At 36.2% G+C, this 18,862-nt stretch overlaps 1 protein-coding gene across 4 annotated transcripts in view; it reads left to right on the top strand.

Moving 5' to 3' along the window:
* The window catches only part of LOC148733998 (uncharacterized), a 27,254-nt gene extending 8,760 nt beyond the window's left edge, over window positions 1-18,494 (top strand). The window contains exons 3-14 of one of the 4 annotated variants that reach the window (XM_088753187.1): window positions 2,301-2,355; window positions 2,729-2,857; window positions 3,783-3,842; window positions 14,292-14,373; window positions 14,521-14,576; window positions 14,726-14,820; window positions 15,911-16,028; window positions 16,410-16,465; window positions 16,847-16,995; window positions 17,340-17,403; window positions 17,982-18,085; window positions 18,423-18,494. In XM_088753187.1, the coding sequence (XP_088609313.1) occupies window positions 2,301-2,355; window positions 2,729-2,857; window positions 3,783-3,842; window positions 14,292-14,305 (258 nt within the window). In that variant the 3' untranslated portion in view covers window positions 14,306-14,373; window positions 14,521-14,576; window positions 14,726-14,820; ... (4 more) ...; window positions 17,982-18,085; window positions 18,423-18,494. The other 3 variants (XM_088753186.1, XM_088753189.1, XM_088753188.1) reach the window with 3 other exon arrangements.
* The last annotated feature ends 368 nt before the right edge of the window (window positions 18,495-18,862 follow it).

Below are 18,862 nucleotides of genomic sequence, written 5' to 3'. Positions count from 1 at the left end.
TTACTTTTGGCAAGAGTACCATATAACCCGATACATTAATTATGCATTCAGTCTTTGTTCAATTAAAACAATAGCGATAACAATAGAACACCGCAGAGACTAGTAGTCTTTGTTTTGAAAATTTGGATTTTTTTTCTAAGTCTTTTTTGAAACAGGGTAAATTTGGTGCGTTTTGGCTTTGCAAAACAGAAAACTCAAGTAATTTTCCAGAGGTTTTTAATTTTGAAATATAACTGAATGTTCAGTTTCGCTTTGAAAGCGTAAAATTGGCCGGAAAATAACATCAAGTCTACGGTCAGGCTTTGAAGTTTGTCATTGCAAAGTTTAAATAAATTTTGTGTCTTACCTGTTCTTGTGGTTTTGGTTGATTCTTTCATTATCCTTTCGTGTCCTAGTGATGAAAATTGTTTGTGAAGGCCGGTGCATACAGCGATGCAAAGAAACCTTTGTATCTAGTCTTTCTGGACTTGACAAAGTTGGGCGATATGTTCGATAACGTTTCCAAAGGGATCGTTTCCGTAGTGCTGACGCCACATATATTCTTGTAGGTAGCCATCGAAAAGTCCTTTGGATGTTCATGTTTGGGGCAAACCTCGCTTGATTCCCCACCATGTATTTTCGATATCCTGTGTGTGCGCACCGGTGAATTCCGGCGCATTGAAGCCATTCCATCACAACCCTTTTTTGAACATCGCCACTCGTACCCGTCTCGCGATGAAGCACGTCGCGTCCATCTAAGTTCATTGCTGCGCCCAGCTCGAGGACATTTTACCCACGTCACAAGCGGGTTGTGATCCTTACACCACTGTATGCACCGGTCGTGATCCGATAATATTCGAGAAAGTCGAATAAAATTCAGTCTCCCCATCTCCGAGTTGTTGTTGTTGTTCTTCCTTCTATCTTCTTCTTTCGTTGATGTTATTAGAAAGAGGTATGAATAAATTTTGTTTTCTATGTGGTATTTGGCCAATCGTAGAGAAGAAGAAATCCATTCTTTAGTGCAAAGGGGACCTTTGGTGCATTATATCAATGCACATATTGTTATGAAAATTTTTTTACTGAAAGGTTAAAAAAAAATGTAGCTTTTGGAGAGGAACTCCTACCTGGTTTGCGTAGCATAGTGGTAAGGCTATGGTTTCATAATTGTGTGATAATAACGCGTTGTCTGAGGAGCGATGGTTCAAGGCTCAGCAGAACTGCCAAGAAGGTAAAAAGGAAAGGAAAGAAAAAAAAAAAAAACCGAGGAGAACTTAGGAACGAAGGGGAGAAGGGAGAAGAACGTGAGAAAGGAATGGAGACGAAAACGCCGCTTTCAATCAATTTCTCTTTTATTGAAGCAGTAAGTACTTATTAGTAATGTATATATGCTAAACCCATGGGAATAAGTCATTGTCTTAAAAACAATGAGGTGCATACATAATTAATGAAATTGAATGCATAATTAATGTATGGGGTTATATGGTACTCTTTCCGTTACTTTTAATTTATAAAGCTTTAAACAACCAAGGCCCACTATACATAAAAGAATATCTGCAGCCACACAGTGTCAAGGGTCATCAGCTACGTTCCTGCGATCAGGGTCTCCGTAAGGTCCCAAGAACTAACTTTAAGACCTTTGGTGATCGTGCTTTTGCCCGTTCTGGACCTTTTTTGTGGAACGAACTGCCGCTTGAAATTCGAAACAGTCCAAGTGTAACGATTTTTAAGTCAAAGCTTAAGACACATCTATTCAAGCTGGCTTACAGTTTGTTTTGATATTTTGTCGTTTATCATTTTAATATTTGTAGTTAATAATGTTGTAAAGCGCTTTAGAATATTTTATAATTTTAGCGCTCTAGAAATGTAAATTATTATTATTATAACCCATTATGTTGTATAATGCTTAATGTCATGATTAAGTATTGTTACTGCTTGACATCATAGCTATTAACATTAGAAACAATGGTTTTGATTTGTGTTATTGTAGCCTATAAAAATAATTTTTTTCTCACTCAGACATTCTTTTCAGAACTGCTCTAGCTTGCATGAAGTTTTGGAAAGGAAACAGGCCTTTCATTGATACCTTGACAATTTTCAAGTGGTCAAACGTAAGCTTTGTTGCAGATCACAATACAATATATAGTTATTTTGAATCATGAATCTGTTGATAGCTCATTGTTGGGAAATGACTGATCTTTAATTTAGTAATCAGTAAGTGTTATGTGGCTGTAAGGTGGTCTTGACTGACATCACTGCATGTGATTAGTGCACTTGGTCATATATTTTTCATGAATCATATATGTTCTTTTACTGAGTTGCAGATGAATGTAAAGGTCTTACCTACCAACAGAAGAATAAGAAAGCATCTGAAAAGTGGTGAGAAAGAAGTGACATGGAGAAAAAAAAGTTTGTGGATTCTGCAAAAGTTTATAAAGAATTAAATGTCAAAGTATCAGAACTCACGGAGGAGCAGAAAAGAAAACTAACTGATAGACACAGAAAGAAACTTTTGGAAGAGGTACTATTAATACAGCTGTGTATGTTCACCCTGATAGAGTTAAGTTGCCTATCTTCAAAAAACATTAATAATACTAACGGTAATTATGAATGATTCATATTGAGCATTTCCTTAGGGGATTTAAAAGAAGTGTTTTCGGGTTAGACCTATATCTTAATAATTAAGACTGAAGATAATATAACCTTTTTAATTGCCTTATTTTATTGCATGTATAAATCCTGGTTCTTGAAGATTTGGGTTGTCAGACATCCACATTATATCTGGATATCAGTGGTGAAGTGTACAACCTTGCATCTAGGGCTGGAACAGCATTTCTTGCAACTAATCAAGGGATGAGCATAAAATTTCGAGAATATTTTGGTAAGAAGACAATATTTGCTTTCAAACAGTGAAATTTTATGTGACAAGTACACCATAATTATTCACTTTGAGCGAGGTTAAGAATATGGAATCGAGTGTACTGTTTTGCATTTTAAACCAAAGATGGCATCTGCAGCCAATATCCTATTTGTGGATTGTGGCCATATAATAGATGACAGGTTCTTAATCAACCCTTTTCCTCCCCAGTCTTGCCTCTCTCTTGTTTTATGGTGTACATTGTGTATATTTTCTAGTGTTTGATTGCCCTCGCCTTCATTAAGATTTTAATAAAGCAATTACCCTATATGAGTTACCCTTACAAACAGAGCACTGCAGATATTTCATTCACTGATTAAGGTTTGCCATTTTATGGGAGAACTGGAACATAAAACATCCTTTTTGTGGGTGTTGGTGGACCTCATGAAGTGCCCATTAATGGAAGCTAAGAACTATGAAAAATGAACGGCACAATTTGGCACTTTGTTTCAAGGAAGGGAGCATGTCTTCAAGAGCTGCATCAAAGAGGATGTTAATAAGTAAGATCAAGATGCAGACACTGCTGTGATCTTAGCAAACAGGATAATGTCTTGATTGAGTCACCTATATAACAATCTTGCCATCTACCTTAGAGTCTGAGACAAGGAATTTCAGTGAGGGGTTGCATCTCATGGGACTACAGTACAAAATCCTATTTGATAGGGACTGGTTTTGATACCAAGAATAATTTATTTTCAAGTACTCCAGAGTTTTTAAACATTAATGTTGTAGGTGTTGTGACTTTTTCAAAATTAAGGTACATGTATGTAAGTTGAACCACAAAGAAGTGTATGGGCCATTTAATAGAATCCTCATGTGAAACTTACATGTAGCTGCCATTCATATCTTGTTTACATATTAAGTCTTTTGTTTACTTTCTGTTTTATAGGTGCAAATCATCAGCAATTTACTATTGCTCATGTGCAAGACCTTTTCAACAAGAAATACAGTAAGTATTTAAAAAACTGCAGAAGTTATCATTAAACAACTGCGTTTTGTATGTAACTAGTGGTTTGAGTTACAAATGGAATGTACTAAAGGAATGTAAATTCTAGTTTAATGCATGTATGAGTTATTTCAGAAATAGAATTTTTCTGGTTTAGTTAAGAAACAATTAATTACAGTGATGTTTTAAATAATGATCAAGTACTGGGAAAGAACATTATCTGCACTGCCCATGGCCCTCTTTACTTTCAGTGTTGTGCAAATTTGGATTCTGGGGAGCCATTTTGTTTACCAGGGGCCATTTGCTCTGTTATTTTAGTTACACTTAGTCAACAAGGATTGTGTACTGTGTAAAAAGGGCTCAATTAAGGACCAAAACAGCTACAGTAATTACTTCCTTGAAGACATAGCTTTTGCTAGAATGTTATGAATAATTTGTTGTTTTTCTACTGACGCCAACTCAAAACCAAAATTCAATACTAATTTTTTACTTAGATATGCAAACATTTATAAGTAGCGAGCAGAATTGTCATGAGTGAAAGTTGTCTAAAGTTCCATCATCTGCCTTAGTTGAGCTCTGAAGGAAGTCTTAGGGTAATAATTTACCGTAAGTAAATTTAAAGTATTTTTTGCAGTCACAAATTTGATTAATTAAAATTAATTAAATTAATTTGCTGAACATTTCACTGATAAATTAACTTTAAAAACCCTCCATCTGGTTCGAAATCAGGCCAGATTGCTGTATCAAAGTTAGGTCAATTTAATTCCATAGAGGTATAACCAAAATGCGACTGTTCATTCAGATCATGCCGCATTAGACCAATCAATGGAAATGAAATCATCGATCAATTTAGCTACATTACAATAAAATGTTAAATAGTATAATCTAGGTGAAGAGAATGACCCAATATTGATTCTAGAACCTAAGTGATAATAATTAGCCTAAGAGAATACACTCTTGATTGAAATGCCAAGACCAACAGTATTATGCTGGAGCCAGAAAGTATTTTTGTTAATGAAAGTCATGTAACCCTTTAAGCATACTTTTGAATGTTAACTCTATAGTTCATTTTCGAGGAATTGCTTTTTCCTTTGCTGTTATTTGCTTTTCCTTTAAATGCCTTAAAGGTTACATTGATTTTAATGTTTTGTCATGTGTAAATTTTAAGACGTCTAAATATAACATCAGAAATAGTGAGGTTACACTGGGGAAAGGCCTTTTTGGAACTGATGTTTTTAAGTTTTCTTTTTTTAATCATATTGTAGACCTGTGGAATTCTCTTCCACTACACATTAGAATGATTGAATCTTTCTCATCATTTAAGAACAGTATTAATGAATTTTATCAAAACAAATTTACTGGAAATAAGGATAGATTTTTATAATTAATTAATAATTATTGTCATGTTAATTATGCTATTTGAGCTACTATATTGTACGTAAAAATTTTTTTCCCTTCATTGAGGCAGTTTATTCTTATGAGGAATCTTTGAATTCTGTATAAACTGACCTAATTATTTAGATCTTGTAAATTTTTTATTTTTTTTAATAATCATTAATTTATCTTTAATTTGTATATTATGTTAAGACCTGTATAATTGAAATTGAGTATATTAAAAAATTAAATTAAATTGTTACTGCGGACGTGTCACGTATAGGATTAAAACAACACATCATTTATCTTTAATGCTCTCCACTGAACAAGTTTCATCTCAGTATATTAAGTGTACTTCACCAGGACCCAACTTATATGGTTTCTATTCTTATGAAATGTACCCATAGTAAAGTCGCTTTGAATTTGGTGATTCGTTGCAAATTATTTCACAACTATAAAATATTGTCGGTTAATTAATACAAATCACCTTTGAGGGAAAATTTCCTTGGTTTCTTCTTATTATTTCTTTACTGATAGTTAGTATCTGCCTTTTTTAAAAAAAGTTGAATTGTACTGTATGGAATTAATTATATTCAATGTGCGAGCAGTCGTGCATTCGGAGAAAAGAGAAAGGCAAATCACTGATGGACACTAATAGCTTTGACCTTAGTTTGAGCTGAACAATCAACTCTGATTTTACAGTTACGAAGCTAACTACACTTGCTTGGGAGATTATTTATAGTAGCATTAAATATTTTTTTCTTTTTTGGATAGATTGTAAAGATTGTGTGATACCTGCCAATCATACAGTTGTTCATGACTTTTTTGATGAGGTATTTTACGTTGCACCGATTTTGAGCTTGTCGCTTGTTTTCAAAGATGGAACACTTGGCAGGTCTGAATGGGACCTCCTTTTAAAATTCAGCTGTGAAATTTTGGATGCCACGCTCAGAAATCGTATGGCAACAGCCATCATCCAACGTGTATAGTTAATAACTGCAATGTATTATGTCATAAATACGCCAGTCTGATACTGAGTCGTCGTTGCAAACACAGGACATAACTTTAGATATAGGGTGGGTGAAGAGCCAAGAAAATGACTAATAAAACAGGGTTGAGTGGGCCACCGGCTACTCCCAAATTTCATATATTTAGAAAATATAAACAGAAAAATGAGGTTGATTTCGCGAGGTTCCAGTGATTACCTTTACACCCCACACTAACAGGCCGGTTAATGACCCCAATTTTCCGAAAATTAGAAAATAGCTGAAAACGGGGTCGTTCTCGCGAAGTTTCCAGTGATTACCTATACCCCCCACCAAAACACCGGTGAATGACCCCAATTTTCAGACATCTAGAAAATAACGCAAAACAGGGTGGAGTTCAGAAGTTTCCAGTCATTATCCATACACTCCGCACTAACACACCGGTTAAGGACCCCAACTTCAGATATCTAGATACTAGGAACAAAAAATGGGGTCGATTTTGGGAGTTGCCAGTGATTACCCATACACCCCCCACCAACACTCTGGCTTAGTGACCCAATTTTCAGATATGTAGAAAATAGCAACAAAAAATGGGGTCGATTTTGGGAGTTGCCAGTGATTACCCATACACCCCGCACCAACACTCTGGCTTAGTGACCCAATTTTCAGATATATAGAAAATAGCAACAAAAAACGGGGTCGATTTCGCGAGTTTCCTGAGTGATAAGCTATACACTCCGATTTAATGCTCCGGACCGAATTTTCAGATATTTCAGTTGAAAATAACAACATAAAACAGGGTCGATTTCGGGAGTTTCCAGTGATTACTCATACACCTCGCACTAAAACACCGGTTAATGACCTCCATTTTCAGATATCAAGAAAATAGCAACAAAAAACGGGGTTGATTTCAGGAGTTTCCAGTCATTATCCATACACTCCGCACTAACACACCGGTTAAGTACCCCAACTTCAGATATCTAGAAACTAACAACAAAAAACGGGGTCGATTTCGGGAGTTGCCAGTGATTACCCATACACCCCGCACTAACAAACTGGTTTGGTGACCCCAATTTTCAGATATCTAGAAAATAGCTACAAAAAACGGGGTCGATTTTGCGAGTTTCCTGTGTGATAACCTATACACTCTGCTTTAATGCTCCAGGCCCAATTTTCAGATATTTCGGTAGAAAATAACAACAGAAAACAGGGTCGATTCGGGAGTTTCCGATGATTACCCATACACCTCGCACTAAAACACCGGTTAATGACCTCAATTTTCAGATATCTAGAAAATAACAACAAAAAACGGGGTCGATTTCGGGAGTTGCTAGTGATTACACATACACCCTGCACTAATACACTGGTTAATGACCCCAATTTTCAGATATTTACAAAATAACAACATAAAACGGGGTCGATTTCGCGGCACCTCGCCCTATCACACCGGGTAATGAGTTTGCAATGCTTAATTTTCACGTGGAGACTTCTGTTACTTACAGTTTGTATAGATTTGAAATAACAACAGAGAACGGGGTTTATCTCTCGCGTTTCTGGTCACTAGCGATACACCCCACATAACTGACATTGCTTAATAGCCCCGAATTTTCAGATATGACAAAATTATGACTTTGCTAGTTTTCAGCGCTTATCTCAACAGAGAGTCTGAATGGGGGGGAGGAGGGTCCACTTGTCGGTTAATATTCAGTCACTTAGTCGGTAGTATTTTTCACCCTTTGTCGCTAGTCGGTTAAGCAGCACGACGGGTTGACAGGTCCAGTTTGTAACTTCTTGGATAATGTGGAATAAAATGTGCAAAAAGGGCCTGTTTTAAGTACTCCATTTTCAAATAATTGGAAAATGATTGAAAGTGATAACCTGTATACCCTGCGTTAGGAGATTGTTTAACACCGATTTTTAAATCTTTGGAAAACTATCGTCTGGGACTCGATTTTGTTTGTTCAACTACAGAAACTGGGTCATTAGGCCACTTGGGTAGAAAGGGACTACCCGCAGGTCAAAAAGAACGTTGTCCTAGCTTCTTGAACCATTTTAGACAGAAGGGTCACTTATCGGTATCTACCGTATTTATTCGCCTATTAGCCGATCTCGGCTATAAGCCGAGACCCTAAACTTCTTCATGTCAGCAGCTTTGCATTGAAATAAAAAATAAACAAAAAACATTCGGCTATAAGCCGAGACCTAATAATTGCAAAGTACTCCACGCGTGTCGTTAACTGAGATGAATTAACATAAACCGAAAACAAAAGGAGCTTCCCCCTCGGGAAACATGTAACCAAAAAGTAGGTTATTTACTCAGTTGTTATTGGTCGTTTAATTGAAAGTAACAACAAATCACAGATAAGTTGAATTTAATGTGTAAATAAATAGAACCATGCGTGACATAACAAAACATTCACCTGAGTTCAGAATCCTGTCTGAAACAATCGCTCTCTTTCAAAGTTATCGTAATCGATCATCATGCCGAAAGTTCGTCGTTCTTCATACAACTTAGCGTTCAAACTAAAAGTCGTTGCTGAAGCAGAGGCCGTCGAGAACAACTCCGACATCGCTAGAGATTACGGAATCAGTGAATCGATGGTGCGTCGCTGGCGAAAAGATTAAGCGAACCTGTTTTATGGTGAGCTTAAAATGTCAGCAAAGCGAAAGACGATGGGCTGCCTTTCGCCAAAGTATCCTGAATTGGATCAAACACTACTGGACTGGTTTTCAGAGCAGGGGAGTCAAGGTAGGTCTTTCGCTTCTTTAAAACAATGAAAAGCTTCGATCAACTGATATCTGTCAGATCGTGTTGCAATGTTTACACAAACCGTGGGAATGACCGCTTCTGATTGGCCAGTTTTTCATGTCGTCAAAACAAGTCAAACAATTGATCTCTGTTATCTTATACAGGAATTGCTGTAAGCGGATTAATTCTACGGCTAAAGGCAAAGGAGTTGAGCAGTGATCCAGACTTCAAAGCCTCACTGGGTTGCTACCAGAGATGGAAAAAGCGCCATTCCATCAGCCTTCGCACTAGGACAACCCTGGCCCAGCGACTCCCACAAGATCTGGAAGAAAAGATCATCCAGTTCCATCAGTTCGTGATCGCACTTTGGCAGCGGTATGGCCATTCGCTCTCCAGGCTGTTCAATATGGATGAAACTCCTATGCGATTCGAGCTTCCGTCGAGCAGAACCAACAATGATTTACATGTACCTACCCTTCGTGAGCTCGGAAATTTGTGTTTGTTGATAATCGCTCGGCTTACAGTCGAATAAACATTGAATTTCGAATCTTGTTAAGCACCCTTAAATATTTTTTGGTGAAAATACACGGCTATAAGCCGAACCCCCTTCCTTGGCGAGAATTTACCTGTTCTCAGTTTGATTTGTTGGAAAAATCGCTCGGCTTATAGGCGAACAAATACGGTAATCTACTTGGGCTATCCAGGCACGTTCAATATCTTAAAAAGTTTGAGGGTTCTCAGTGTTGATTCTGTAGAGTCCAGGCAGATAGTTTGATGTTTGGAATTACAGCTTTATTGTAATTACAGCTAGTAATACGCTACGGCTGTGAATTTATAAATAAGTATCAAACCGCAAATGGACAAAAGAATGTTACATGCATATTCGCAAATGTATATGCACTACTGATAGTAACTGTTTTTCTTGAATGTATAACATTTTTTGAATTACATTGATTTATTGAAATAGTACAAGGCTGTGATGTACTTTGCAAAATTATCCTCACTAAAAAGTAACTGAAAAATATGCAGGGCTTACTGTAGTTTGCGAAACGAAATGGAATAACTGTAGTTTGCGAAATGAAAAATCTGTAGTATGCGAAATGGAAAGTCTGTACTTTGTGAAATGGAAAATCTGTAGTTTGCGAAATGAAATTCCTCGCCTAGGCTGCGAAAAAGAAAAACAAAAAAGGGACGCTCGACTAAATACCCTCGACTTCGACATAAGACCCTCGACCCATGATGGCTCAACCAAAAGTTAGACTCCCCTGACCTGTTAGAAAATGTAACGCAAGGGTCTCCTACCTAGCAAATGTATGCAAAGGTGATCGCCAGGATAGTCTTCCGCCAGAATTTAATTTTGACAGGGAAATTTCATTTCGCAAACCACAGATTTTCCATTTCGCAAACTACAGATTTTACATTTCGCAAACTACAGACTTTTCATTTCGCAAACTACAGATTTTTCATTTCGCAAACTATAGATTTTCCTTTTCGTTTCGTTTCGTTTCGCAAACCAAAGTAAGCCATCTCAAACTTCAAGTTTTGGGGATTTTTTCGCGTTTTGTTCGCACTTTCATCATTAAAATATCCTCAACCGAAGAGCCATTAAACACCATGAATATCCACATAGTTAGAAATGTTGGTGAACTTGTCATACTCCTTCATTCATCTTCAAAAAATATTACAAAAAGGTGTCGATTGTCCAGTTGAAACCTCGCAGAAACGCGTCGCAAACTCAACAAATGGCGTTAAGCTAATGCCACTCGCGCATGCGCAGGCCAAATACCTCTCTGTTCACTTTGCCGCCTTCGAGGACCAACGCTTCGGACCGCACTTCTGGTTGCAGTTCATCTCCCTTTGCAGGAATACTGGGTAAGTCAACTGCTGACTCATATTATAACATTGTTTGTGCACGAGTCAAACTTCGATCGATCCAGTTAGTTCCTGCGTTTAAACCGAGCAAATTTCAAGAGCGCGGACGCGGTTGCTTTGTTCAGGTCGCATGAATTTTGAGGATCTATGGCTGTTTCCAACGAGGAATCGGAACAACTTCAGAATACCCGTCCACATCATTTACATTTGTCGGGAAGCTTTGAAAAATGAGGTATAACACAGTAGACGCTATTCTTAGTCAATGAGTCAATGAAATGTAATTGATATGGCAGGGTTAACAATACATGCCTGCGTAAGAATTTTAAAATTATGCTCTATAGGTATTATAAATCATTTAAAATAGACTTTTTTCAATGCTTTTTTTAAGCTATTTACATATTCATGATCTACGACAGATGATGGTAGCTTATTCCAACAATCAATAAAAAAAAAAAAAATGAAACTAGTGGCAGCGCTTGGCCAGGTAGTATTTAATTTTGATTTGATTTCATTTATCTTTGGTTTCATTTTATTTCTATTTTACATTTCATTTACTTTCACTTGCTTTTATTTTAAAAAGAAAAATAAGAAATAAATCGAAATTAAAAAAAAAATAACAAAAATAATTCCTATAAATTTGAATATGTTTAATGGCAGTTCTCGGCCACTATACACGTCTGCAACACTTATGTCTTTGTTTGTCTGAGGCATTAAATGATTGAGAATTATTTTCTTTTGGCGTTGAAAGGCCCATCCTAGTGAGTAGTTAAGATCTCAAAAACTGATTTATAGCAATCAATTTCTTTGAGATAGAGCCATTTAGATATTGGTATGTAAAATGGCTTATTCTGTTAATAAAAACCCTCAAAAACAATTGCGTCACACACCCTGGACGTGGCCACTACTGCCAATCTAGATTTGGATTCTTATAGAACTATGTATAAGCTTTCATGAAAAGTAAGTTTGGCTCTCATATTTTGAATTTAAAAATCTGTCAAATTTTGATGTCTCATGTGGAATAGCCCTTTTTAGCTCAAAATTACTTACTCCAAAAACATGCACTCGGCAGTAATATGAAATGAACTTGTGGCTTAAATTCAAAAGGGAACAGCAGATCTGAAAAAGATTGAAGAGCAAAGCAGCAAAAATAAAACAGTTATCTTGGCGACCAGTCTTAAGGAATAACCCCTGTTGGTTCAAGTACTCAGCGTATAAAAGAGATACCTATTTTTATAAGTTGAGGATGTCTAAACATGTTGTTTTAATCAGTCCTGGCAAGGTGATTAACGTAGGAAATAAAGAGGTACAATCTTCTTGCTACCCACCAAACAACGTATTCATGTTTCTGAAAAGACGTATTAAAAAAAGACCTTTAAAAAACAGCTTCTCCAATAATCATCGGTTGTTCCACAGAAACTGCAATCATGGCCTTCCTATGGCTTAGATTTTCAACAGATAGTGATATAAATAAATGTGGGTATTACACTGTAGACCTCCTTTTATTGCATGTACTAAACGTTTTATTCTAGACTAAAGATTTCAAAATTAACAAGTACAGTATGAACACCTCATTTACTGAAACACACAATGTACTGACCTTATTTGACTGAATAGTGACATTTTGTGACTCAATCAATCAATCAATACTTTATTTACCCACGTAGCGTCAAGGAGCTCGTAGAGCTTGTTCAAAATACATAGGTGCCTCTAAGATTAAGAATCTAAAAAACCTAATACATACTGTCAAGACCTAATAGATTAGAAATTGAAATTGGACTTTAATTGATTTTAATAAACATTGTCAGTCCAGTGACAGAATCCTTTATCACAGATGAAAAAGCGACAATATAGTGTAATGTCAGCTCCCATTCAGCCTGTGTTACAAAATAAAGAATTCTATAGCTGAGAGGGAAAAAGGGACTCACTGAAACAAAATCAAGGTACACTTGATAAACAGAAACATAAACAACATGCAGTATGATGCACGATCCTCGTAGTATTGAAGAAAATCATAAAGATGCAGATTGTATGTTGACTTGTAAATTTGTGTTGCAACATCCAAGGTCTCTTAATCTCTAAAGCTATAACTAATAGCTCCGCTGATCTTCTACAGGTAGAGAGACATTGTGCTTTCAATGCTAAAGAGGTGCAGCCCCAATGATTCCAAGGATCTCTTTATGATTTTTTTCAATACACAGCACAATAGTTTTTATCAGTTAGTCACTGACCTGATCAAGCAGCAGGCTTAAATCCACCTCAGTGACTGGAGGTAGTGCTGGATACACACCTGACAGAATTTCAAAATCGTTAGAAATAGGCTAACCTTTTGACGTCTGGAATGATCACCGTGAACAGTGAACACTCAGTGGGGAGTTGAGAGACACAGTTACAGATTTGCATATAATTATGAAGAATTCTTGTAATCCCTAAGTGTTCAGATAAGGTTTTGTAAAGTTGATAAAGTCCTCTATTGCTTTTATAAAATATTTGTCAAAAATAACTCAACAAAGATAGGGTAACATGACAACTATGTTTACATATTCTCACTACAACCCTTATCATTCATGAAAATAACAACATCTGATCTCACCTGAATTCAACTGTGCTACATCAATAAGAATTGAACTTGTTGGTGAAACTGAAGAGAAAAATAACAAGAAAGATCTAAAGAAATATTTCAGCTTTTTTAAAATTATCTTGCTCTTGATAACAAATGAGACTGTACATAGTAACAACTAATGCTCTGGGTGCTTTATTCATCATTGTCACTGTGGTTTGTATGAAGCTATCTAATCCATCTGACAGCTGGTCGTCATAACAACTTGCTTTTTATAGGATGTTTTTCCTTCATTGCTACTTTAACTTAATCGATAGTTTTTTTGGTGTGTGTTTTTATTGACCAAGACAAAGCTTAGATGCATAAAAAGACAAAAACAAAAAACAAAAAACAGGCAAATAGTTAGCTATCTTCACCAAGCAAGCATGCTAATTAAAAAATTTTTCATCAGTTGTAAAAGGATTTGGTGGCTAAAATAAGAATAAAAAATGACTTGTTTATTTTGAGAGCTAGGAAAGATAGCCTATCAATTGCTTGTAGCACAGGAGGAGAGATCCATAAAAATGCAGAAAAGAAAAAGGCAAAATTATCCAGCTATCTTGACCTAACAACCTTGGTCGCTTAAGTATTTAGTACATGGTAAAAGGTTTTAGCTTAAATAATCAAGGATGACTTGTTTATTATGAGCACTGGAAAGAAATTCAATGCTTAAATTGCTTTAAATCCATGCAGCATTAATTTCCTATAATAAGGTAACACTTGAAGGGTAGAAGTGAGTTTGTGTTTTTTACAAAAAGAGGTTTCTTTTCTTTTCCATTCAAGGTGACACTAATAAAAATGTTAGATGTAAAATGTTTGATGAAATATCAGAATTAATACAAAATGTAAACATACCTTCTCTTTGCTTTTTCAAGGCACTCTGCAGTAAGCACAGTGATCACATTGCAGAGAATAAAATGGCTATCCAATCTTGCGCTCTTCTGCTGTATACAACAGGTTCTTGTCAAGCAATACATTTTTAGAAAATCCTTATTAAGGTGTTTTACCCTATGTTATTAGTGTTAATTACCTCTGGTTAGCCTCATTTATTTTTACTGAAACAACAGACTTCAAAATGTAACATCACTTTAATTTTATTTTCAGGTTTTGTATAATAGTGGAAATACAGTTCAGCAACATACACTCTCTGAAGCATTCAGGTATGGGCCTCAGTAATGAAATGAATTGGGTTTTTTTTAATACTTTCCTTATTATAATTAATGTCTGTAAGTTATAAGTTAATTAAACAGCACAAGTTCATCCATTGATCACTGTACTTTATTTTTTGACATCTTTATGTCTCCATCAGCCAATTCCTGAATGAAATTAGACTATGATGAGCTCACGGCCTTAGATCAGCTGTCAGCATGTGGTCTCAAGAACTTCATGTTTGATGTAGCCAAGGTTAGTGAGGCGGGAAGGGGAAGGGGATTGGTGAGCTAATCTGGACTGCACACTTGCAAATGGTTTTTATGTGCAGTATCTGACTGGGCAGATACTAAATTGTAGCATTCTCTGGAGGTTTTTTTTTTGGTGAGCTAATCTGGACTGCACACTTGCAAATGGTTTTTATGTGCAGTATCTGACTGGGCAGATACTAAATTGTAGCATTCTCTGGAGGTTCTTTTTTTTTGGTGAGCTAATCTAGACTGCACACTTGCAAATGGTTTTTATGTGCAGTATCTGACTGGGCAGATACTAAATTGTAGCATTCTCTGGAGGTTTTTTTTTTTTGGTGAGCTAATCTGGACTGCACACTTGCAAATGGTTTTTATGTGCAGTATCTGACTGGGCAGATACTAAGTTGTAGCATTCTCTGGAGGTTTTTTTTTTTTGGTGAGCTAATCTGGACTGCACACTTGCAAATGGTTTTCATGTGCAGTATCTGACTGGGCAGATACTAAATTGTAGCATTCTCTGGAGGTTTTTTTTTTTTGGTGAGCTAATCTGGACTGCACACTTGCAAATGGTTTTTATGTGCAGTATCTGACTGGGCAGATACTAAATTGTAGCATTCTCTGGAGGTTTTTTTTTTTTGGTGAGCTAATCTGGACTGCACACTTGCAAATGGTTTTTATGTACAGGATCTGACTGGGCAGATACTAACTTGTAGCATTCTCTGGAGGTTTTTTTTTTTAAAGACCAGCTATAAAAAACACTAGGTGCAGGCAAAGGTAAACATTTATTTTTGAACAAGACTATGGTGTTTCACTGCTTTGTTGGATTAAAATAGACTGTGCTTCAAACACCAGAAGCCTGCAAAAGTGGAGCTACTTCTGGAGAACATTTCACTTACTTCAAAGCCTATGGAGACACTTGAGACTTGTGAAGCCTTCTGAATGAGATCGTGGAAAGTAACTCAGTAACCCTGAGTTTTGATGATTTACAGTTTACTAGTGGTTTTGGCTGTATTGCGTGATGTTGCAGAATACAAGATAATCTTAGTGGAAAGGCTGCATGAATTGAATCTCAATCAGTTGAATTTCCTTCACAGGCAAGAGGTCTCATGGCTGAAACTCTGGACATGCTTGCACAGAAGGGAAAGTTTCATCTTTCTTGTGAACTTCAGGGCAAGTTGGCATCTAGAGGTTTCACTGATATTATCAGCAGAGGTGCGAATGGCGAGAAAGACATGATTGCAGCACTTTATTGAATAGTTCAATGAAGGGGCATTCACGAGATGATTTTGCACAGTGTTCTGTTGAGTTGACCTGTTCAGAATTCTCTTTTTAGAATTGAAAGAGGTCAAATTTTTTGGTAAGATGCATGAATTTTTTGATAAAGATTTGTTTATTTTATAATTGTAAAAGCGTTTGACTCTTATTTTTCATACCATCATCACTGACAATGTAATATGTACAAGGTTCATCCTTAAAGTAGCAGGTGCCAGCTCAGCAAATAAGAAATAAAGAAAACAAGGTGGCAGTTGAAGTGGGTTCGTTTTTATTTTGTAATGATTTTTAATTCATACTTACCTTGTATGCGGATAACAGGTGCTTTTATACAGTGTATGGATCCTAAGGATGCAGAATCATTTCTGTTGTCTTAGGTACTGTGAGTGAAAATTATTTCATAGGTATAATCTGCCTAAATTTGCTCCATGTACTTTTTGTTTTGAGGTTCAGCTATGTCTTGAAGATAAGAGGAAAGTTTCAACTGAATGCTTGCATTTTTATTGGTTCTTCAGTAACCCTTTCCCTCCCAAGAATGTATTAGTAAATAAATTCTCCATACTGTTTGCTATTCTTTTCCTATAGTGTAACTTTAAAGAATTTGGTATTAGATCAACTAATAATCCCCTCCTTGATATGTTTCGTTATTCTTGTTACTCATCTGCTTGATATAATATTGATGTTGTAAGGAGAATTAAGTTCTGTCTCATCACTTATGGGAGTTAAAGCAATTTTTTGTGCCTTCCTTTGATTTGCAGCCTGAAATTATTTTAAGTCATTTGAAGTTCCCTCTTTGTCATCTGACTTCATTGAATGAAGAAAGCTTGGTACACATTGCTCGAGTTCTGGACCCATCTCGTCCTTCATTTAGATCCTTGGCAAGTTAAGTGAGACCTCCAAGGCAGAGGTAAGAATTTGTCATTATTTGTAATGACCAAGCTTAATCAGAAATTTAAACTGTATTAACTGTCAGTGTCAAGAGGGAATAACAACTAAAGCCAATAAATAAAAAGCTTTGAAGGTGTTTTCAAGGAACTTTCAGATAGGATTAATGATAAATATGACTACTGAGCAGATTATGATTTACACTATATATACCATGAATCAGTTGTAATGCATACTACTATCATATGTTAGCAGTTGTGAAATACAGGTATGAATGGTTTAAGATTGTGATGGTGATGGTGGTTATTGTGGTAATTTGATAAGGGTTTACATTCATAAGGATGTTTCACTTTCATTTAATTTTAGGACTGTATCTGGAAGCTCAATCAGCTCAGTGATTTCTCTTGAAAGTACTGCCAGTTTCAGACAGGTCTGCATGAGTTATGTTTTTTTTTTCTTCGACAATATATTATTTCATTTATTGTAATCAACTTATCCACACACATCCAACAGAGAATCATTGAAATGTCCAAAGGATGAAACTTTTTTTCAGTGATTATAATGGAAGTGTTAGTGGAAGTGAATGAGAGTTGGCAGGGGGGCACGATAAACTGTTGTTATGAACACTATAAACTAAACTGGAACAAGATAAGGAAGATTCAAAAGATCCATTTATCTTACTTCCTGCAAACTTTTTAAAATAAATGTTGAATTGTTCCTAGGGGAGCAGGGATGGCACAGTGGTGAGAGCACTTGCCCCCCACCACTGTGGCCTGGGTTTGATTCCCAGACTTGGCGTCACATATGGGTTGAGTTTGCTGTTGGTTCTCGTCCTTGCTCTGGGGGTTTCCTCTGGGTCCTCCTGTTTACCTCCCTCCGCAAAAACCAACATTCCAAATTCCAATTCGATTGGAACAGTGGACAAGAAGAGCCACCCAGTAGAATGTCCATTGCTAATTTATTATTTATTATTTATTATTTTTTAATTGTTCACTTTCGGTGATATAGGAGGATCATAAGCAACCTTCCCTGCATGATCTGATTGAGCTGTTTTTATGTTGTCTTTTGGTTTTAAATTATCTCAGAGATGATAAGTTGGATGCTGATGCAAGGTGTGTGTCCCATGTTATTTATCTTCTTTATTAAATTTTTTATAATTTTATATATTGAGGGCTGGGGGATGTCAAAAGTAGAAAGCTGCCGGCAGAAATGGTTAATTTACTTCCATGTTTCAGCTTGCATCTCCAGTTCCTTGAGAGAGATGGCATTTTTTCAAAAAAATTATCCTGGATTAGTTAGGAGCCATCTACCCAAGCCCAGTTTCTTCAAATAAGATGTTGCAGATGTCTTTGAAATTAGGGTTAATAAGAATAATTATGCCTGTAAAAGATTTAATAACTAATTAAAAGGATATTGTAATTGATACTTTTCTCTGTTGTCTGTGTCCAGAGTTGCAGCATTTAAGTGCATTACTGGAGGAGACCAAGCTTCTGAAAATGATCTGGGAAGGAAGAGGGTAATTTCAAGTATTAATAAAAGCTCTCAAATTGTGGTTGATAGTGAAGTACATTCTATGGTACTTTAGATGATCTTCCATTCAGACCATGTAATGATATCATTATCACGGGTTCTGTTCATAATAGAAAAGTACAATGGAGTTCCTGTTCAAGCCTGTCATTTGTCCTATGGCCAACAACACACGGCTGTTGTTAGTTCATCGGGAGATGTTTACACATGGGGAAGATCACAAAAAGGAAGGTACAATGTACAGGCCTCAATTTTTTCAGGTAGGAATTTCACTATTGCTTAAATAGTGCTCTTTACTGCGAGGATCGTACATAAATACGTTTCTACAACCGCGGTTCAAATATATGAGTTTCATATATTCA

This window comes from Stylophora pistillata, chromosome 3 (assembly GCF_964205215.1).
Source record: "Stylophora pistillata chromosome 3, jaStyPist1.2, whole genome shotgun sequence".
Taxonomy (NCBI): domain Eukaryota; kingdom Metazoa; phylum Cnidaria; class Anthozoa; order Scleractinia; family Pocilloporidae; genus Stylophora; species Stylophora pistillata.
Note: the sequence above shows the minus strand (reverse complement) of the source record. Positions and strands in the feature narration are given on the sequence as shown.